Source organism: Paramormyrops kingsleyae, chromosome 1 (assembly GCF_048594095.1).
Source record: "Paramormyrops kingsleyae isolate MSU_618 chromosome 1, PKINGS_0.4, whole genome shotgun sequence".
Lineage (NCBI taxonomy): Eukaryota > Metazoa > Chordata > Actinopteri > Osteoglossiformes > Mormyridae > Paramormyrops > Paramormyrops kingsleyae.
Genome location: NC_132797.1, coordinates 76,449,324 through 76,471,213, shown reverse-complemented (window position 1 = coordinate 76,471,213; position 21,890 = coordinate 76,449,324). Strand labels below are relative to the sequence as shown.

The 21,890-nt window shown below is 45.7% G+C and overlaps 1 protein-coding gene and 1 long non-coding RNA gene across 8 annotated transcripts; one reads left to right on the top strand and one right to left on the bottom strand.

The window, feature by feature from the left end:
- The first annotated feature begins 929 nt into the window (after positions 1 to 929).
- On the top strand, positions 930 to 11,868 carry LOC111838178 (ETS translocation variant 5-like). Of its 7 annotated transcripts, XM_023800869.2 has the most exons (14): positions 930 to 1,112; positions 2,017 to 2,051; positions 3,096 to 3,221; positions 3,455 to 3,545; positions 3,864 to 3,911; positions 4,840 to 4,890; positions 6,221 to 6,344; positions 6,504 to 6,770; positions 7,566 to 7,852; positions 8,964 to 9,026; positions 9,273 to 9,341; positions 9,535 to 9,704; positions 9,805 to 9,912; positions 10,023 to 11,868. In XM_023800869.2, the coding sequence occupies exons 3-14, from the start codon at positions 3,174 to 3,176 to the stop codon at positions 10,254 to 10,256; spliced, it is 1,560 nt and encodes a 519-aa protein (XP_023656637.1). In that variant the 5' UTR covers positions 930 to 1,112; positions 2,017 to 2,051; positions 3,096 to 3,173; the 3' UTR covers positions 10,257 to 11,868. The 7 variants fall into 7 exon arrangements, with proteins under 7 accessions (XP_023656637.1, XP_023656640.1, XP_023656636.1 ...); XM_023800872.2 differs by lacking the exon at positions 2,017 to 2,051 and having other exon boundaries at positions 3,101 to 3,221; XM_023800868.2 differs by lacking the exon at positions 2,017 to 2,051.
- Positions 11,869 to 14,211: 2,343 nt separating this feature from the next.
- Positions 14,212 to 15,743, bottom strand: LOC140578506 (uncharacterized). Its single transcript, XR_011982734.1, has 2 exons — positions 15,658 to 15,743; positions 14,212 to 14,807 (listed from the first exon to the last, which is right to left on the bottom strand). It is a non-coding gene; the product is annotated as an uncharacterized lncRNA (long non-coding RNA).
- Positions 15,744 to 21,890: the final 6,147 nt, after the last annotated feature.

Sequence of the window (21,890 nt, the reverse complement as noted above, 5' to 3'; positions counted from 1 at the left end):
TGTACGTGAAAGCGCCCCCCGGAGGGCCAGATGTGATATTACAAATGTGCATCTGCCAAGGTACCTGTAGAAAAAGGCAGCAGCGGGGCAGGTCACAGTCCTAATCACACGTGGAAATTGCCATTTGACTGACTTCTACTGGTTCGGGACACCTGAAACGGAGGCATTCCTGAAGCCTCAGGCCAACCGTCCCATGACCTGGTTGCGAGGCCATTTTATGCCTTTGGAATACCGCGCGCTCAACTCGATCCCCCTGGCCTTTTGCAGAACATTGCAAACTGGCGCATTGCATGCTTCTCAGGCAGAACAAACAGGTGACGGTTGTTGACACTAAGAATTTATGTGACGGCAGGCGTGCATCGCTTTTGCTTTCCGTCATATATTAAATTAAGGAATTAAATCTGCAAGTTCATATTCAAAGAAGGGGGAAAGGCATTCTAACAAAATACCCGTTTGGTTTATTAAACAGTAGTTTGTAACCCTATTTACATTTTAGAACGAATGTAATAAACAGAAAATAAGTTTATACAATGTATTAAGTTGTTAATATTCAGACTCAGCTGCAGTAAACATCCATGAAAGAAACTTTGTGTGCTGTCGTGGCGTTCAGCACAATACAAGCATAAACATTTTCATTACATTTCTGAGTCACCGAAGAAAAGATAAACAAAGTAAAGCTTTGATCGAATCACGTGGAATTTGCGGTCAGATTACTTCCACAGCGAACCAACGCCTAGTGCTTTAAGGGACTCCGCGGCCATGGAAAACATTTTTTAGTGAATGAAACCCAGTCATTCATAAATACAGACTAGGCAGACGCTCCGATTGGCTGTCTTAAAGAACCATGCATAATTTAGTGACTCTGAAAATCCTATTGGCCATTCCCTTGAACTGCATTGTTTATGTACCAATGAGCGTGTGCTTCAGCGCCCCGCTCGGAGCCCTAGGGAAAAACCGAGCACTTCCATTGAGAAAAGCTTATTCAAGTTCTGCAAGTCGGAGAGCGCGCATCGGTTGATCAGTGAGCTAAGACGTATACGTTTTTATTTGGTCGGATATACAATTAACACATTTTTTTTTTTACAAGACCAAGGAAATACAGATCTCGGAGGGTAAGTTTAATCATAATTGTAGTACCAGAAAAACGACAGTTCGGAACAGATTCTGGCTGGCAAGTAAATAAGCCACATTTGAAGTTAGATCGAGTTGCAACAGATTTACACTGCATCTGCGAAAGGGAAAACGAACGCCATTTTCTTCAAGTGTACAGTTACTCGGACAACCATTTTCTGCGGCTTTGCAAGTTACACAATGTTCTTAAATGTATTTTCCAGTACTGCCAAAAAGTATTTGGTTTGCATTTGATATGCCTTTGTGCTTGTCTGGGCTTTGTATTACCTTCGGGGTCAGTCGAGTTTCGACTGTTTGTGATTTAATGAATGGACAGGTCGGGATTTTTTTTCCTGTAACAGAAGGATCGAGTTTCACTTCATTGAGAAAAACAAGGGGCCGGGGGAGGGGGGTGGGGGCGCTGAGGAAAAGGGCGGGGGGGTTGGCTTGGCTTTTTTTCTCCTCGTCAACTGCAATTGCTTTGATCTGAGATTTTAACGCTTTCATTGCTATAGGGTAATACAGTGAGCGAGCAGGACTTCACATCTCGCCTGGCTGGACATGAAAAGCGTTCTGTTACCGTGAAAGTGTGATTTTTTAAAATTTGCTTTACAGGTCATTTACCTATTTAATATTTCAAGTTGTGTTTGTATTTTAAATAGTACTTTAATGTCTATTGAATTTTCGATGTAACACACTTTTACTTAACGTTTACATTTAAAATAGTTAATTTTGACTGTTTCATATTTGGTATGTTATTGGTAGAACCGCAAGAATCTTGAATATCGAATATTTAACTTTCCAGTATAGCAGCGCCTCCAGTTACAAAAATCACTGCGAAGTGCGTAGAGGATTCGTTTAGTGTGTTTGAGTCTGACCTGTCGGATCCTGCTTCCTCTTAACCAGCTCCTTTCCTTTGGTAATGTTAGGCGTAAACATCGGTGAGTGCTATATAAGGAGTGCGAGCAGCGCAGCTTTATCGCTTTTGCTTATGGAGCCGAGCCGGGTGCCCGGTTTCTGATAACTTTCATGCTCAGCGACTGGCCGTTATGCCTTTATATGGGGCCCGGATTAAATTAATTGATAACTGATCTCTTGGAGCACAGAGCTTGGTTCCATACATGGAATTGTTTTCCAGTACTGCAGGACACTGCAATAATTTAATTGGGATAAATCAGAACTGAGTCTGTGCTGTTAGTGTTGTTTTTAAAAATGATTAATAGTCACCTTTAACTAACATACTATCCAAAACGCATGCATGGTGAGAGAGTCCGAATGATTTTTACACGTAATCTGTTAACAAGACGCATGGTTGATTTTTAAACATGACTCATGTTGCTGGCGTGGGTGTCTCGCGATCTGTGCTGTCCATGTGGAGACTCACGCTACTCCATTTCTGGCTTCTTTCCCCGTAGATCTGCGTCCCTGCTCATAGTGAGACACTTCACTGCCGCGTAGACTCATGTCGCGGCAGCTGTGGCCCTTTCGTATTTAAAACAAATCCGACACTTCAGACAATATTGTTGGTCTTCGACTTAATTGTGCATCACATGAAGGGCATGTGTCAGTCACTAATTATAATGAAAAATGCTTCTGTTTCTCTGTACACCACATGCGCTTTAATCAGCACGTCGTGCGCCTTAAATAAAGATGCACCAAATAAAAGTGCGTTTATATCCCTTGAGTAGTCGATCAAGTGATTATCGCTCGACTCCAACAAGTAACAGCACAGATGGTAGCTTTGCTTATGTAAGGTTTAAATCTGTCGTGCCGCGGCATACTGTATTTACATTACCAGCCAGCGTGCTCGGTCAGTGGGGCTGTTGCCATAGACGACAAAGTAGGGATGGACAGACCTTCGGGGTGAATCTGGCATGGTTTGCAGGCTTCCTGTGTTCACACAAATGGATGGATGGATGGCTGCATACGACTCTGAAACTGAAGTGTACTCACGTGTGATTTTAATTTTTTTTATTTGCTCTCAGGACAGAAGTGAACATTTCCTCCGGCCGTCGCTTTAAGCGAAGACCCTTAGTTTCTGAAATCCTGAAAACCAGGACGAGATGGATGGATTTTACGATCAGCAAGTCCCTTTTCTGGTTGCCCCCAGTGTGAGTATTTCGCCTTGGTGCTTTGTGAGGACCCTAGAGCTTTGCCTCCTGCTCTCATGATCCTACGTGATTTTTCCTTATGCCACGATAATCACGTTTCCAGCTGGTGACACATGCTTTAAGATGCAGTTTGATCCTTTGTGATATTGTAGGTAATCCTTTGTGAGACGAGTGCTGAAACAAGTGCTTTTATATGCGCACATTATATAAATATGATTTTTTTTTTCCCCCAGCATAAATCTCACGTGGAGGAACCATGTAGCAGACCAGTAAATGACAGAAAAAGGAAGTTTGTAGATACTGAACTTGCCCAAGACACAGAAGGTAAATTTACAATTCTCTCCTTTCCTTAACTCATGAGGATAAGCAGTATTGCTGTTTGGTTACCCGATCTCATCTAAGGTTAAAAAATTAAAGGGATTTCACGTGGGAATCAGCTCTTCTAAATCAGTTGCCCATACTCGTCTGCGCCCATTTTCTCCATGCCTTTGACAAACGATCTGAGTGCAGCCACATTGATTCTCCTAGGGTGGTGTAATGCATGATTTAGTCTGCTAGCGTCTGGGTTTGACAGACTGAAAGCCCCACATGACTTGCAGTCTATGATCTCATACCAAACTGGTGGTCTCTTTTGTTCTGCAGAGCTTTTTCAGGACCTCAGTCAGCTGCAGGAGATTTGGATTGCCGAAGGTGAGGCAAAAAGTCCTCTCTCATCACCCATCATGGGCTGCCATGTTTGTTCATAGGTGGCATGTAGATGTGGCCTTGACGCTAGGCCTTATTCACATATGCTGCTCTTTGATCATTTGTTGCATTTATGGGTAAAATTAAATTGGGGATAGTTTTAATCTTGAATGGGGAGCAGTTTTTCTTTGTGGGTTGGCTGTTTCCACAGCATGGAAGCGCGAGTAGTTATCACTCTGCCCGTACTCTGGCTGTTGGCAGAGGTTATCGCTCCCACGAATATCACTCATGGAAAAAGTCATTGTGACGTAAATTGAATCCAATTTCCATACTTTCTCCCCACCTTCCCAAAGAGTTTCTTATTTTTAGCTTTCCATGTTACCAGGATACAAGCTTCAAAAAGTGTGCTAATTAGAAATTGTCTTGATTGGGTTTTGTCTGTCTGCGCTTTGAGAATGCCGGTGCTGTGTGGGGGGGCTGTAAGGGCTGTTGGCAGCGTTTAGCTTTGGGGGAGTTTGCGTCGTTTTGCTTCTTGCTGATTGAGGAAAAACACGGGCATTTAAAATGCTATTAATAGTCCCCTGGCTCACAATTAAATCCCCCCTGCATATCGTACATGGCGCAAGATTTGGTTTGTTCGCCTGCCTTGAAGTCACGACCCTGTAAATTGAACAGTCACCACAAGCCGTACTTTGTCCAGAGGCAGAGCTGTTGCCAGCGTCCCCATGGAGTGTTTCGTACAACGCATAAGCTATAATAAAGCGGGAGATGTTTCTCCTTCAATTGACAGTCACTTCCAGGAATTTTGCATTATCGCAGCTGTTTGTTTAGCTTTTGTTTGGCTGGGGGGGGGGATCTCGAGTCTGGATTGCAGAGGTAACCTAATATCTCAATTTGTATATTGTTTGTGATTCATTCCCCCCTCCCCCCACAGCTCAGGTGCCTGACGATGAACAGTTTGTCCCAGATTTCCAGTCAGATAATCGTGAGTACATTTTTGTTTTTTTTATTTTACATTAGTGGTTGCTGGAACGGTGGGTGTGGCCTGGCTTTCTGGGCTAATACCATCCTCCTCCCTCTTAGGGTTAATAATTCATCCCCTGCTGGCGGTTCCATCAGATAACAGTGGGAATAGGTATAAAGGAGTGCAGCCACCAACCACACTTGTATCAAATGTGCCCCTGGACCTGCTGCCATTGTGAATCTGGGGTTGGTTAAACGCGTCCCTTACATTAGTACATTAACAAGCCTGTGATTGGTTGGTTTCTTTGTCTGGGACAAAGTTCTAGAGACACAGATGGATGCTTTGACTGTTTCCTTTTTAGCTGTGTTCTTTGTTCTAGCCAAGTCTCAACCCCTGAATGTCCTTCGCTTCTTGTTCTAAACGTGTGGAGAGCAATTCTCCTTGTTTACTTAGCTTAATCTGCCATTTGGCATCAAACTGGTCACGTGAGAGGGGCCTCTAATCTCATCTCATGCTTTGTCTCACACACACATACACACACACACACACACACACACACACACAGACACTCCCGGCCACTGGTTGAGCCGCCTGCCGTCGGCTGTAGATCGGGGGGGTCAGAGGGGAGGCCCCCAGCCACCTCGGGGCCACCTGTCCCAGCCGCCGTCCACTGGAAGGCGAGTCTGCTAGTAAGATCCACGTGTGGAGACGAGCCTAGAAAAGGCTGCAGAAGGAGAAGGTGCCCATTTGTGGTGCCCATTGTGGTGCCCGATGCGGTGGATTAGCATGGGCTGCGGGTTGCTGGGGGACAGTGTTTACTGGCCCAGCCTTAACTCGCCCGTCAACCTGCATAGTCCCAGGTTCACAAACCGATAGCTGAGATTTTCCGTGTCTCCTGTGTTCGGGTTGAGGGGCGGCGGACTTGCAGCGTGTGAGGTAACCCCACACGTCTGCTGAGAAGCGCAGGGGGGTGGGCTCTGCCATCCCCGCGGCGGGGGGGTGGGATACGGTTTCACCGGCTGTTGTGTGATGTGGTTAATAGGAACCAATGAGCAGATCCAGAGGCTAATGGCTTCAAAGCAAGGGGGAAAATCGTTTGCAATCATTAAATTACAGCCGCACTGATTCATGAGTATTGACTGGTCTGTAATGGAACTCAGAACTGGACTGTGCATATAATGGTAGTGACTGGGGATGGTGAGGGGTTTGTGTATCTGTGTGGGTCTGCTGAAGCCTGCACCCACCGTCCAGGGAAAGGGTGACTGGCGACCAGCAGATCACAGCATGCAGCTAATGTGTTTGGTCCAGTGATGAGCTTCATAATAACCTGCTCCTCCCCCCATCTATGTAGTGATGTTCCATGGCCCCCCTCCAAGCAAGATAAAACGTGAAGTGAGTTCCACCAAGGAGCTGACCCCCTGCAGACAGGAGCAGAGCCTTGCACCCTATGGAGAGAAGTGCCTTTACAGCTGCAGGTAACCTGCCCCCCCCCTGCCCCCGCGCTGCACCAGGTCATCCCCCTCTGGGGCCCCCCGCACTGCACCAAGACCACACCCCAATTGTGAGCTAGCCCTTTGTTACATACAGTGTGCTCACCAAATTGCTCTTTATCCCCCCCCCCCCCCCCCCCCCAGTGCCTGTGACAGGAAGCCCGTCACCGGGTTCAAGCCACTGACTCCCCCGTCCACCCCGGTCTCCCCATGCGGCTCCGTCACGCTCCAGGACCAGACTCTCCCCCCGGGCCCTGCCCAGGCTCAGGGGCCCCGTCCCGTCCACGGGCACGCCGCCCCCCCCGGCCCCACCCGCCAGAGGCCGCTGCCCCTCCCTGGCCGGCCGCTGCCCTTCGCCGTGCCCTGTCTGCCTGTCAGCCACGGCGATGCAGCCTACAGCTCTGAGCACAGGTGAGTGAGCGTCCCCTCCCCTCTGTGCCTCCCCCCCCCCAACACATGGGGGCTTGCAGGGCCTGGATGATGTGAGCTGGCATCTCCGGCTTGTCCTGTCCTCCCGAAACTCGCCGCGTTGTGTAAATATGTAAGCAAGGACAATATCTGCAGAGGAAAAGGCGATGGATCAAATTTCTGGCCTGGTTGCCAAATCCGTGATGGGATTTCAGTGCTCGTGGTGATCAGGTTACATGGATGGGGTGGGGGTGGGGGGTGGCGAAATGTCCCTGGGGCCGCTGGTCAGTCCTTGGCCCCTGCTGGATGTCGTTATGCCCAGACACCACGTTAGGGGTTTGGCTTGCAGTTTGCCATTTCCTGAGAATGTTTTGTTGAGGGGGGGGGGTTGCGGCTGAGTCCCTATGCCCCCTCCCCCCCAACCCTGGGTGGTGAAGAAGGTTTAACGCAACCCCCGTGGGAATAGGCAGCCTGCCCTGCCTCCCAGAGCCAGGTCTCCGGTGATACGCCAGGGAATGTGGGGCAGCTGATACTGCGGGGGGGGGGGGGGGGCAGCTGGCTGACACAGACATCCATCCACAGCCCTTATCCCTCCGACAGCAGCTACTGGGCCAGAAGTGCAGGAAATCATTTGCAGCATCTGTCCTGCCGATTATACCAGTTTGAACTGGTTTTAAACCTTGGACTGCCTGTCCCCAATCTGTAGCTCTTGCCATGCTGGTGACAGATCTGCCATCAAGAGCATTCCTGCAATTTCTGTGTTTCTCTGTATAATGGTGACTCCCCATCCCCCCACAGGTTTCACCGGCAGCTCTCGGAGCCCTGTTTGCCTTTTCCCCCCTCCGAGGCCCAAGGATGCCATTCGTTTTCGCCCCAGGCCCCCAGCACCTCACCCCGTGATGGGCGGCCGGCCTACCACCGTCAGATGTCCGAGCCCCTCGTCCCCGTGCCCCCCCAGGGCTTCAAACAGGAGCTGCTGGACCCCCGTTATGCCGAGCAGGGTGTTCCGAACATGGGCCCCCCCCAGCCAAGTTTTCCCCCCCTGCCCATCAAGCAGGAGCCCCGAGACTACTGCTTTGATTCTGGTGAGTGGCGGCGAGCGATCGGCAGGTCGTCATGGAGACGTGCCAGAGGGCCGGGTCACCCTGGAATGCGTGAGACGGCGTGAGAATGTGTCCTGGCCCTGCTCTGTCACTTTTGGCACCTTAGTATGAAACCCGGGCGTAAAGACTCACAAAGACCTGCTCTGTGCCCCCCCCCCCCCCCCGACTCAGTGAGCCGTGTTTAATGGCTGTGTCCATGAGGGGGGGTCGTTCAGGCTGAGTGTGGGGGCCTTACAGACTGAATTCAGCACTTCGCAGCTTGAGCATTTTTAGCTCTGCATGTCGCGGCACAATAAATCGCAACAATGCAAAGTTTTTAGTGATTGAGTGATGGGGCTTTCATCTGCTGGGCTGGCAGTCACTCCCCGTAAGCTATACCACAAAGGTAGTGTGTGCGTATGCGTGACACCCTGCCCCCCCCCCCCCCCCCAGGGATTTTAGACCACCAATCTCCCTTCATCCGTTTGAGTCTTGGGGACCTACAGTACAAAATGACAGCCCTTGCAGGGCTGGGGGGTCACAACTGTAATCTTTAAATGGCCATGATGGAGACTCCCCAGCAACAGTGTGGAGAGCGCGGTCCCCAGGGCGGTGCCGTGACAGATGGTCTGGGGCTGGCCGCGGAGAGAGCACATCGTCCGTGATCGCTGAGGGTGGGTGAGGGAGGGTGGAGATGCTGCCGTGCGGACTTGTCACGTGACTGCTGGTTAATGTTCAAGCTCATTGGTCGTCCCTTGAGCATGTAGTTTATGATTGGCTGTCCTGCCCAGATTGAACTTTTGCACTGGCTTTTTCGCCAGGGCCTGCTTCTTGGTGAAAGCCCTTTGTCTTCTTGGAAGTGGGCCACACTTCTGTGCTGCTATCCCAGCGTGTTTTGAAAGTGCATCACTTGTAGGAAATGGGGGGAAAAACACGGTCATGAAATTTAAAGGCAGCGCGAAGATGACACCCTTGATGTCAATTGAACGAGCAGCTTGTGGAGCGACGCGCAGGAACGTCCCTAAGATACCTTATTAAATCTGTTTTTAGCACAAATAGGGGCTTGAGTGGTGGGGGATTGTTGGTTCTAGAAATTTCTTTTTCTGTCTTGCAGAAGTGCCTAACTGCCAGTCCTCCTTTCGGAGAGCAGCTAGTTTCTACCAAAACAACCATGACAGTAAGTAAAGCATGCAGTGTGTTCTTGGGGGGGTGGGGTATGATAACATAGCTGTCGCCTGTCACTCGGCCAAAGGGCTGCAAATGGAAACCGAGTGACGTCACAGGAGCAGTTTGGGTATTGATCTGGATGGACGTCGACTTGCTGACACCGTTTTAAAGGGGAGGCTGCTTAGCTGTAGATACCTGCTTAGGGGACATTATGAACCCCCCCAATCTTACCTGCCCCCCCCCCCTTGTGTCCTAGGCTATGCCTTTGACAGAGAGCCACACCTCTACTATGACGACACCTGTGTGGTCCCTGAGCGGTTGGATGGTAAGTTTGGCGAGGTGTTTGGGCTGGTGGACAGTGTGGCATGTGGATGCTCTGCCTCAGAGGGGGGGGGAGGGGGAGTGAGTGGTTGCGGTGGACAGGCCCCCCAGCACATGGTGTGAGCCCCTCTCCACTTGAATGTCTCGCCTTGGTGTGACGTTCCGCCCTGACACGGCTCCTGCCCCCCCACGCATAGGCAAGGTGAAGCAGGAGCCCTCTGTGTTCCGTGACGGGCCCCCCTACCAGCGCCGGGGCTCTCTGCAGCTCTGGCAGTTCCTGGTCACCTTGCTGGACGACCCCGCCAACGGCCACTTCATCGCCTGGACGGGCCGCGGCATGGAGTTCAAGCTCATCGAGCCCGAGGAGGTACGTTTCCATGGCATCCTGTGGCAGTTCGGATCCCCTGGCCTCACGGGGTGGGCATTAGGACCCAGGAGACTGAGTGTGTGCCCTTTGTCTCTTGCAGGTTGCTAGGCGCTGGGGCATCCAGAAAAACAGGCCAGCCATGAACTATGACAAACTTAGCCGCTCGCTTCGTTATTACTATGAGAAGGGAATCATGCAGAAGGTAAAGGCAGGTTTACGTTCCACTTCCTTACCGTATATTTTTATCCATTTACATCCTGATTTCCTTCTGGTTTGCTAGCTAAATTAAAGACCGATGTCTGCTCTGCTCTGTTCCAGGTTGCTGGGGAACGGTACGTCTATAAGTTTGTGTGCGACCCCGAGGCCCTCTTCTCCATGGCCTTCCCCGACAACCAGAGGCCCAACTTGAAGGCCGACACAGACAGCCTGCCCTCGGGGGCCGAGGACGACACCCTGCCGCTGGCTCACTACGATGAGAGCGCCCCCTACCTAGTGGATGGGGTGGAGCAGTGCGCAGCAGCATTGCCGTTCCCAGACGGCTACGTGTACTGACATTGCAGGCTCACCGAAGCCCGATCTGCTGAGCAGACTGGGAGATATGACCTTGCCCTTGTCTTTCCACCTGACTTCCTGCTTCCAGGAGCCCACCCCCACACTCCAGCCACAGGGAACGGAAGACGAGTCTCCCAGCCACACCCCTTCTGATTTTAGCCAATCAGCTGGAACTGAGAGATATTGGGCAGATTGGACACAAATGGTTTCGTCTTTCTGGGGTTGGCCTTGCTATGGGGGGGTGGGGGGCGCAGATGTAGGTGCAGTGCCGGAAGATTGAGGTTTTTATTTCATGTGCAGATTTATAGGAATTGTGGCAATTCTGTACCGACAATCTTCTTTTCTAGAAGTGTGACTGTATCATAATTATTTAAAGGAGAAAGAACCGAGCACTAAACTATGCCGATTTCATTTTATTGTGTGTCTTCTAATACTAAACAAAAGCTACAAAAGTATATCACATGCATAATAAATATAAAAGGCTTTATTTGTGGAGGAAACTACCTTAGCTTTGTTAACTAGATTTATTTGGTTAAACTTTTTTAAGGGTTACTGTACTTGTGTTACTGGTTTTGAATCCTAAGCCTCTTCCCCTTGAGTTGACACTCTGTAGGTTGTACTGCAGTTTTGGTTGGATGGCTGTCTAAAGCAAAAGCCTGTTTAATTAATTAAAAAATGTAATTTAATTTTTTTTTTTTTTAACAAAGTGCAATGTGTGCTCATTTAGTCGCGCTCTGCAGCTGAGCTGTTAGCATGGTCTTCTGCACCCCGTGTCCGGAAATGGACCGGACTGGTTTGCTGGGATCGCACCCCCAGTTCCAAGGGAGCAGTTCGTAAGATTTGGGCCTTTTTAATCCCCCATGTTTTAGTGCAACTACTTTCAAAAGGGAGGCATGTCACAGGATTTCCCTGCCGTGAGCTTTGTTTTTATACATCTAGAGATATGTATAAGGGAAGAGAGCAACCTCTTTTCAGGCCTTTTGTATTTGCAGCTTTAATGTTCCTTTTGGCACTCAAGGAGTTTTGTAAACCAAGCTTAAGAGCGGGGGCTTTAGAGACTGTTGACCTCCCCTTACCCCCCCGCTTCCAGATTTGTAAGTGGTACGGCCCAGTCAGAAGGGCCACGTGTGTCTGACAAACTGCCTGTAATGCACTGCTTTTGAGAATTAATGCAAATTAAATAACCTGCATCTGTATAGTTTAAGGTGTCTTTTTTTCTTTTTTTGTGGGGGTAAGGGTACAGAAGGAAATAAGAAACTTTGTATAAATATATCTTTGCAAAGCTTGCATCTGTTTAATCTGTTGTACACACTGTATAGATCTGCTGATTACAGACATGTAAGTATATCCTAATCTAGATCCCTTTGATACATTGATTAATCACCAAGACTGCAACCTTCTGGTGAGGAGGGTGGGAGGAACTTGTCGCAGGTGGGGCAGTCTGGGGGGAGCGCATGCTTAGCATTGATTGATGTCTCCCATAGACGAATGGACTGGCCTGAGCTGCCCCGTCGTGGGGGTGTGTTGTACAGACATTCACCTCTCCCTTCACAACTTGTTCCTTACACTGCTGAGTTTGTAATCTCTACAATAAATTACACGTACCGCTCCACTTTGAATGCTCTCTGGTGCTTATTTTAATGTGACCTACTTCATTCCTTTGAACAAGCTCAGAATGCTTATTTGTGTCTGTTACGAATGTAATTTGAGTGGCCAGAAGCAGCGACTCTGACGGAGTGAAGCAGTGCGGCAACTGGTCTGGGGATGCTTAGCAGAGTGGTCCGATGTAAAGGCAAGCTACACCATTTCTGTAGGGGGTGCTGTTTGGCTGTGGTTGTATGCCTTGTTCCGGATATGTCACATGCCTTTATTAGAAATTGCTAATAAGTCTTGGTCCGGTTGCACCACGGCATGTAGCGGAGTAAATGCGATTGGACACCCGTCTGACGCAGCTGCGCGCCATCGAGTTAAAATGCTTATCCGCTTTTGTGCCGGTGTGACTGGCTGTATGTATCTCTAATTTCTATCAAATGCAAGAAAGTCTTCCTCTTAACTCTGATTCAACTGGATAAGAAAAATACATGTTAGCTAGATACGAAATGCCGTGACGTGAATGTAGTGATGATGACGGATAAACGCGAGGCCTTAAATCACATCCTCCCCATTCAGCTTCAGGCTTAGCTCTGTCTTTTGGGTTCCCAGCTGCTTATGACTGTGAGGGTTGCTCATGCCCTCTTATCTGCCAACTGCTAAGATCAAAATGCAGCAAACCAATCGCAAGCTTGACAGAAACCGCATTAACCTAATTTAATTTAAATTGGCAACTGATATCAGAATATCGGATATCGGGAAACCTGACAGCTCAGGTGCGTTTTTAGGAAAGACAGCTGAAGACCTGAAGCAGGAGACCGTGTGTGATTTGATCCTAGAGACAGAGCAGCTGAGCTTGGCGTCTGGGGTTTGGTCCAGGACCTCGCTGATCTTAAAACTGAAACGCGTAAGGTTTTTGATCTTCAGCATACGATGCCAGGAGCTCTATTGATTGGAGGAAGGAGGTAAAGTGCCGTGTAATGCTGTTATGGGCCTTTCGCTTTCCCAGAGGGGGGAACCAGCAGCGTGCCACGGACCGCGGGAGGATGTCCTTTTACAGCTGCTTTCCGCATTGCTCCTTCAGGAAATATGGTCTTCCCTCCTGCATTGCAGATATCAGTGGCCTGCTCCTGCAATCCGGCAACCAGAGCTCCATCCAGATTTAGTTCCAGATTTTAAGGTGAGCCATGGGTCACTTTTCCAGGGGTGATATTTCTGTGTGATCCTGAAACTCGGTCTTAAAGAGCCGAATCTCACTGTGGTATCGTGCTTCCGGTGTGTGAGCAACCTGTGTCCACCTTCTCCTTATATATATTGCATATGCATTTGCTCCCAGGTAAGTGAAACGAGCAGGTGAGTTGTAGGCTTGCCTCCCTTCCATAGCAGTCCTGCCCCTGAAAGGAGCCGGGCTACAGGGTCCCACTGCTTCTCCCACATTTATTCCCTCCCTGAGCTTAGCCCTAATCTCCATTATTTCCGCTCATTGGCTGTTCACGGTCTCCATAGCTAATGAAACTGACAAACAAGGGAAAGACGGTATCAGAAGCAGGGAATTCTGGGAGCACCATGGGAAGAATGCAAAGACGGAGAGTGAGAACGTGACGGAGTGGGAAGGCCAGCAGGCCTGTCAAATGGAGTAAAACAGCAGCCAGAAATCTGCTCCTCCCCCAACTCCTCCTTGCTGATCTCCCCCCGACCCTCACAAAGGTCCCCTTCTCTGTTGTTTTGTCGTGCAAATGTTGGCGCTCCAAGATCTACCTTCCTTCACCAGCCCGAGGCAGGACAGCACATGGTTAAGCCATTAAAGCCCCCCCCCCCCCAAGAATTTGGTCCCTCACTTAACCTGTGACACCATTCATCTGGTCTGCCATACTTGGTAAAGCGTGGTGAGTGCCCTGATTCAGAGGTTGGCGGCTTTCTGCTTAACACCATAAATCTCAGGCTGGATCACCACTTGGGAGTCTATTATTTTTCCCATTTGTTTTCCTGCCAGCTCATTAATGCACTTTTCTGTATGGTCAGACTTTCCCTACAGCTAAGAGACATGCTAACAATTAATGCATACAGTAACCATGAGAATGTATGTCCTTATAAATTATAAGCTAGTCTGGGAAAAGTAGGGCCATGCTTTCACCCAGTGTTCGAAGTGCTGTTAAAACCTCTTTTCCAACTTACAGTTCTTTGAAAAAAACTTTCTGCCCAAATACGAATCGCTGCAGTGTAATATTGATGTTGAACATTATATTCCAACCTCCTGAATCTCCGCACTCCTTCCCTTCACATATGTAAATGCTAAGGACTGAGTGTACTGGGTTTTTTTTAGATAATGGGTGTACTTCCAAATGAAGTGAGCTCAAAGAAACCATTTTTCCAACGCTTTCTAATACGTTTCCGTTTATTGTTAAAGCAAATCATTCATATTTTATATGCAACTCTATGCACATTTTAAAGAAAGTGTAATGTATATTTCTTTGCGATGCGTATCTGCTGTATACCACACCCATGACCTCGAATCATACTGCTGTTATGTCAAAGATAGAAAAGAAAAGTTCAGCCCTCTAGTGGTTGGTTTTTATCACTGCCCCAGAAAAAGTGCTGCGCTGCTTCACGGTAATAGCGCGAGGCTTCATTGATCTCCCTGTGCTCGATATTTATTGCATGGCATTAGCGCGAACAGACTGGCGCCTTAAACGTGATCGTTCTTATATTACATCGGTTTCAGTTTCTTTACTGGCTGCAATGCCGTAAAAAGTCCATTACTGCTCACTAACGCATTATTAAGAATGGCCCACTTTTTCAGTCAGTTCAAATTCTGAATTATTACCGTCCACATGCCTGGATATGCAGAGCACACGTTCCTCTAGCACTCTGGTCTTCGGGATTTTGTCCCATGTCCGCTTCTCTCCAGCCCTGTCCCCGGTTTTCTTGTGTTTCAAGTGTCTCTCTGACTGATGAGTAGAGCTCAAAAGCAAAGATGGCATCCAGTCAGCATTTCATATGCCGGACGCCTTGTAAATACAGCAATTTTGTTGGTTATATACAATGATGCAAGTCTTTATATCATTTCAACATCTCATGCTGGCAGAAGAACGAAATGAAATGCACTGGCAGGACAGAGAATGATGAGCACTCTAAGTAACACATACGCTGCATCGTTGAGCGTTTGTTGTGGTTTTACAACTGTGCGTTTTTCTGATGTTACTCACTGCTCCACACACGACTGAGGCCACGCCAAGCTCTCGCTGTCATCTTTAAGTAGTTCTTTACTTAGTAGATTTGTTCTTGAAATATTTCAGTGTTTTATAAAATGGAAATTAAAAATGCTCGACTTTGGAAACTAGGCTGGGTGCAATTTATTCGAATTCCGCTCATCGTGAAGTATCCAAATATATATATTTTACTAGGGGCCCTGTATGGACTGCAGCCCTGTATGGACTGCAGCCCACAGACACACTCACACACACAGCCAGACACAGAGGTGTTTACACTTCACATAACATCATAAGAAAGCTAATGAGCGCAAAATGAGAACATTGTACAATTTAGGTCAAAATTCGAAGCCTGAGAGCTCATCCGAATGAAAATGTTCAGAACACACTTTCACACAGGACCGTTGTTAAAAGTGATGTTTCTCCTTTGTAGTTCAGGTACCCATGCCATTTGGCGTGGTTTAATCACCTCCTCAACCTGTTTCCTTTCGTATTTAGTCCATGTGGTAAAAGCAAAAAAACCGTCTTCCATTTTCGAGATTTGTCCCTAAATGACTGTGTGACCTACTATGGGAGGTCTTGATGCAGTAGCACTGACATACCATAGCGACGTTTTCCAGAATCACGACAGAAAACACAGCCTCCAACTCCCGAAAAGAAAACCTGCACGATGCTCACAACACGGCGCATAAACAAAATGATGATTTCCGTTACCCAAAATCCCCCGCGTCGTGACGTAAACCTCACATTCTTTCGGATATGATCAAATACTATTAGTTTTCCGTTCAAAAACAATAACGTTATCGAATAATGTATGTATGTGTGACTATTGATCTGTCCACGCATAAAGCAATAATCATAAAAGTACTGTTTCTATGTTACATATGGAAAATGCAACTCTTTGTAAGTTTTAGCACTTAAAGATTCAAATTTTGTGTGATCCCTTCGATGTTCAAAAGAAACTACACGACTCGTGACTGCCACACAGTGGTCAAACTATATTACAACACCTGAGGGCTTCATCTGTTCAGCCATCTATCCATCTTCGTAATCCCTTATCCAGTACAGTATCAGAGGACATCTGCTCTAGTAGTGCAGAATTCAGAAAACCACAATGTACCTAAAGCACACAAAAAGTAGATGCACAGTATTCTCAAGAATTTTACCAATAGTACAAACAGAATTGTATTAGTAATGTTATGCCTTAATTAATGTTTTAAATGATGGCGATTAGGGTGATACAGTGGTTAGCCCTGTTATCTCCCCCGGTGGGAGTAGGGTTCGAGTCTCTACCATGGCTTCATGTGTGTGGAGTTTGTATGTTCTCCCTGTGTCATTGTAGGGTTTCCTCTGGGCGTGTCCTCACAGTACATACTGAGGTTAACTGGAGTTACAAAAGTGTCCAAATTGTGCGTATGTGAGTGAATGGTGTGCGAGTATGTCCTGCGATGAATAGGACAAGCGGTTACCGAAAATAGACGATGCTTTGAAGACCAAAAGTCCTTGTTCCATTTATTTTTTTGTTCTTTTTTCTCGAAATCTGCTATAATCTGTACTTTATATCAGAGACTATTCATGTTTAACAGTTTGCTAGACCATGGCAGCACCGTGGTGGCGTTGTCGTGCTAAATCTTCCCCAATGTGACGTATCGCTCAGCTGTTTGGCCAAAGACGTAATTGTGCTGACGCAGTTTCAAGGTAACCATAAGTTTCAAGCAAGACTTCACCTAAAAATACATTTATATATGTTTTATAACAAATGTTTTTATTAATTATTATTACAATATCATTTACACGTAGCTTGATAGTATAACCGACATATGTTATTGGATTATTAATCTGTATTTATCTTGACAGTGATATGGTTAATCGATTATAACCGTATATTTAGCTCGATAAGAACTGTTTCACTGACGTATTTTATTAGATTAAGTATGTTTAGCTCCATAGCGACATGTTTTATTGGTTATTTCCGTATATACAGCATATTTTTGACAGTTTTTTATTTAAAGGTTTGTTAGATTACGCGTAATATATAGGCCTAGGACGAGGAGCGCAGTCAAATGCATATAGGTGGAAGCAAAATCTCAAATATTGTCAATTTATCAAGGTAGTAATTGTCAGTGGTGGAAAGTAATGAAGTACAATTATATACTTTGTCAGTGTACTTAAGTGCATTTTTCACTCTTTGTACTTAAGAGCCATTCCACCGAATCGGTGCGATTCAGGCCTATAGGACATTATATGTATAAGTATGCATGAAAAGTAGCTACAATACATACATGATATTATCAAGCAAAGGGTTCTCCACAATGTCCACATTTCACAATTAAGACCACAGGTAAGGTTGCCTGAAAACCAAAAATAACTTTTCTCACCTTTTCCTGTATTTTTGATGATATTGTAAGTATGTCTGAGGTGGTCGAATTCAATGCTCAGTGTTTAAGCTCCTTGAATGTAATCAATGTTATCATATCATTAGATTTCATAACATGAGGCTATGGTTCATGAATTTGCCAATTTTATTTAAAAAAAAAAAGTCCTGTTACTTTCTGCCCTGTTCCCCATATAAAGAGAAAAGAACAACAGAGAAAAGAACCACAAATATATGTTTTTGAGCATGTGACCATTTCTTTAAATGCTCACTTTATTGAGAGGAATACAAAATAACTAGCTGATATGATTTTCAAATGAGATTTAAACAATTGCTTGAGGTTCATGTAACACAAATGCAACAATCTGAAGCAATCGATTCATTCTTGTACTTACCTGTGATTATATTGTGCCTTTTAAGACTAGTCAATGAGAAATCTTTCTGTTATGTCACATTAATGTAACAATACGTGAATCAAGTGAATAGAGCGATTGTGATGTAACAGAAAGGCACAATATGAATCAAACCGCCAGCTTGCGCCAATAAACAGTAATTATTTGCTTTGTCACTACTTGCTGCTTTACTTTTCAAATTCCAAAAAAATCTCACTCAAAGGGAACAATTGACAGATTTGTCAAGGCACAGCATATTCTTGTTATAGAGGACATGCATGTGACATCACAGTAGGCGGGGTTACTTCGGTCAATTAAGTATTTAGCATTCATTTATATTTTGTGTAACTGTAACCTTTGTCACCATTTATTTAAAGGCATCCATGATGATGAGCCTTGTGTTCTACAAACAAAGTGGAAGGTTATTAGGTGGTGTTAGCTAGCCAGGACAAACCCGGTTTACTTTGCCGCTGTAGCAGCCAATAATGTAATACCTAGACCAGCCGTTAATTTAATAACTGCAAATAACATATTTTTTCCATTTGTAATGTAAAAAAGCGGCTAATGTAATAATTACCAATAATGTAATAAAATGAATTAAACCGTATTATATGATTGGCCAGTTATTACATTATTGACTTCTATTTCATTAAGAACAGAAAAAGTATTATCTTATTGGCAGTTATTTCATTGACGTTAGTCATTACATTATTGCCTGCTACAGGGGCGACTCCACAAAGCCACTTTAGACAGTTATCCAGGTAACTTAATAGTTTCTTCAACGTTTGTTGTCAAGAAACCCGATTCCTGGCCACATATCAACGTCCCTGGTACTTTGATAAGGTGTATGAATCCCTGACGAGTCCAACTGCCTTTAAGTTTCTCAGTGTGAAATAAGTCACGTCATCTTGTGTTTACCCTCAGTCCGTCTGAGGGGGGTTGTTCCAGGGGGGAAGTGACGGGAGATTGCTGGGATGTGACGTCAGTGCACACCCTCTTTTAGATTGCTAAACTGTAAGTCTTAGCTTGACCCCACTGGGTGACATCACTACAGCACAATACTACAAGATACACTGGCCCCCTGCTGGATTTCAGCACCCCAACAGAGCAAATGTCAATCAGAAGTGATACTCTGAGCTGCTTGTGTTTCCCAAAGACACCCTGAAGTTCAAACGTTCTTAAAAAATGCTGAACCATGGATTCCTGTTAAAAGACAACAGACCTCACCAGCAGTGTGGAATGTCACCTTGAAATGGGAATTAATTGCAAAGACTGTTTTGCAAACAAGTTATCTGTTTTTTCCCCTGATTCTGCAGTTTTTTTATAACTACTTCAGCAACCTCGAACCTTTTTTACTATCACTTCTGAAAACCAGTTCGTGGTTTTAAATGTGAAAACATGGAAGGCAGAGATTGAGATGCCTGAACGAATCATTTTTCTGCGTAGATCGACACAGTGCTGTTAATATTGGAAACAAAATAGACATTAATGCAGTATCACTGCAACCCTACACTGGATACGAGGTATAGGGAAGATGGATAGATAAAGAAAGGCAATTAAGTAATATTTGAATAATACACAGCACCACAGGTACTCTAGGCAAAGCCTACACCTTGTTACACTTTCCTTACTAGAAAACTACGAAGTTTCCCGTGATGCCACGTTTCTTCTCGTGTTGTCTGACGAGCGCTGTTTTTTATCCTCGGTCAGAAATGACAGCGATCGCCCATTTTATCCGGTACGCTGAGAACTGAGCAGCATCAGGGACCGAGGTGATCCTGTGTGCCTCGCCAGCTGCCCTCAGCTGTGTCGCTCTTTCTCGACTGACGGTAGTTTGCTAAATCGCCACTTCTGCTATGGCGGACGCGGTCGTCTCTTTTGCGAATGACTTCTTGGCTGGCGGTATGGCTGCTGCTATCTCCAAAACTGCAGTGGCGCCAAATAAAAGAGTGAAGTTGCTGCTCCTGGTAACACGAGCGTCTCGCGGAGGCGGGCGATGCAGCACTGCTGTTTGCGCATTTATCCAGCCGCAGTGAAATGCATGACAGAGCTGCACACTGCCGCTGCAGAGTTTTAGTATTTACTTATACGTATATTTATACGTTTGTAGTCGAAAGCATTTAACCTAGTTGGTTACTGAAACAACCGTGTTGGCCTTCTCATGTGGTCGCCAAATTGAAAAAGTGGGCTTTGACTTAGCTGTATCCACCTGGCTTATACAACTTTAAAACTGAATGCCGAAGTATATCAGTAGTCTTACTCTGAGTTCTAAGTGAATCGCTGTTTGTATTTTCAAAAGCCATACTGAATTGCAGATTGCAGTGTCCGAAATTATTTTAAAAAAATATCTGAACCCTGTATTTCTGTTCAAAGACAATACGCTACCCTGGGCTGAACGTCACATTGAAATTGTAATAAAATATAGCGGATGTTTTGGAAACGTTTCCTTTTGTCTCGATTCTACCGTTTTTGAACTATTTGACCCCAGAAAAGCAATTCAATGTTTTACACGTGGAACCATGGAACTTCAGGAATTGACTGATTACTGAAAATTATAGTAGTCATTTTTTTTTATGAAAAAAGTATTGGTCTGGACTGGGGGCCCGAAATCATTAGTAACGCCTCTGGCCATGATACCAGTTAATGTGCAGCATTTTTATAGAAATAAGCAAGCGTCCAAAGGCGCTCTGTAAGCCATGTATTTGCATTTTTTTTACCACTGCTCACATTCGTGCGTAGAGTTTGCATCTGTAAATCTGGAATGATTGTAGTGTTTTTAAAATGGGTGGAAAAATGCAGATTCCTTTCATTCCGTACAATTACATTAAAAAGCAGCGATTTGGCCACTGCATGCTTATAGGATGGGCCCTGTAACTGCTGCTGGGCCAACTGCCTTGCAAGAATCTTTAAAATGTTATTATTATTTTTTTAACAACTTTCTTGGAGACAGAAGCTGGTCTCCTTATAGGTGCCAATTAAGGCATATGCTTGGAGAAGGTCTTTGTTTGCAAGATCCACGTATAATAATATATACAACCAATAATAAAATAAAATTCAGGTAGCCGAGAAGATATCTTGCATTGGACGTTACCAAGTTCATTTTTGCTTTGTACTCTGTGAATGCCCTGCCACATTTACAATGGGACTGAGCCCCTAATGCTGGCAAACTGTGTTCCCAGTTTGTTCCCGTAAGCCTGTTCTGTTTTTGCCAACTTTTTATAGCGCTTTTCTTCTACAATTGCGCGTCTCTGGACTGGTGCGCTGCAGTGTGTCTTCATCAAATTGTGGATGACTCTGATTTCTATTAGGGGAAATGTGTGTAATGTTTCCATGTCGGCAAAGCACATTTTAATGAATCACGTGACGACTGAAATCGCAACCCCTCTGACAACCTATATTTTGGATGCTAAGCGTTTTTCTATCCGTATAGCTGTCGATTATAAGACGTAAGCTTTCGTAGGCCTGCACATTAATATATAAAAAACAACCATCAATTGTACCCAAATTTCTCTCACTCTTAACATTACACGAAGACTGACTTCTGTCAAAAATGTGAAACTGAAACCAAATGCATGTCATATTTTGTATGTTAAACCGGTTCCCTCTCGGTAAGGACCCATGATATGGTAAAGGATTTTAAGCTCTTATAACGGGTGTTAATGGAGAGTAAAATGTTTGACGTACAAATGATCCTTTAGGCTACACGTTAAAACTTTAGGCTACACGTTAAACCCCCCCCCCCCCCCAACCTCTGTATGAAAACAGCTTAACATAGAAGTTCGTGCTCTGCAGTCATGCTACAATATGGCATAGCCACATCAGCCATTTATGGAGCTTAATGTTGGTAAAGTGGGGGACAGATATTTGGTGTTTAATTTGTGAATCATTTTGCTTATAATGGGCCTTACCGAGAGCCTTTTCACTTTAAGCTATTAGAATGTAAATTTAAGTCTTAAGCCTGGCTTGTTTGCGCCCTCTTTTGGAACAGGAGACGCCTTGGTAGTAAATGGTGTAAGACTTTAACGGACGACGATGATCAATGTCTATCCAGGAAGAGTGTTTTCGCAGT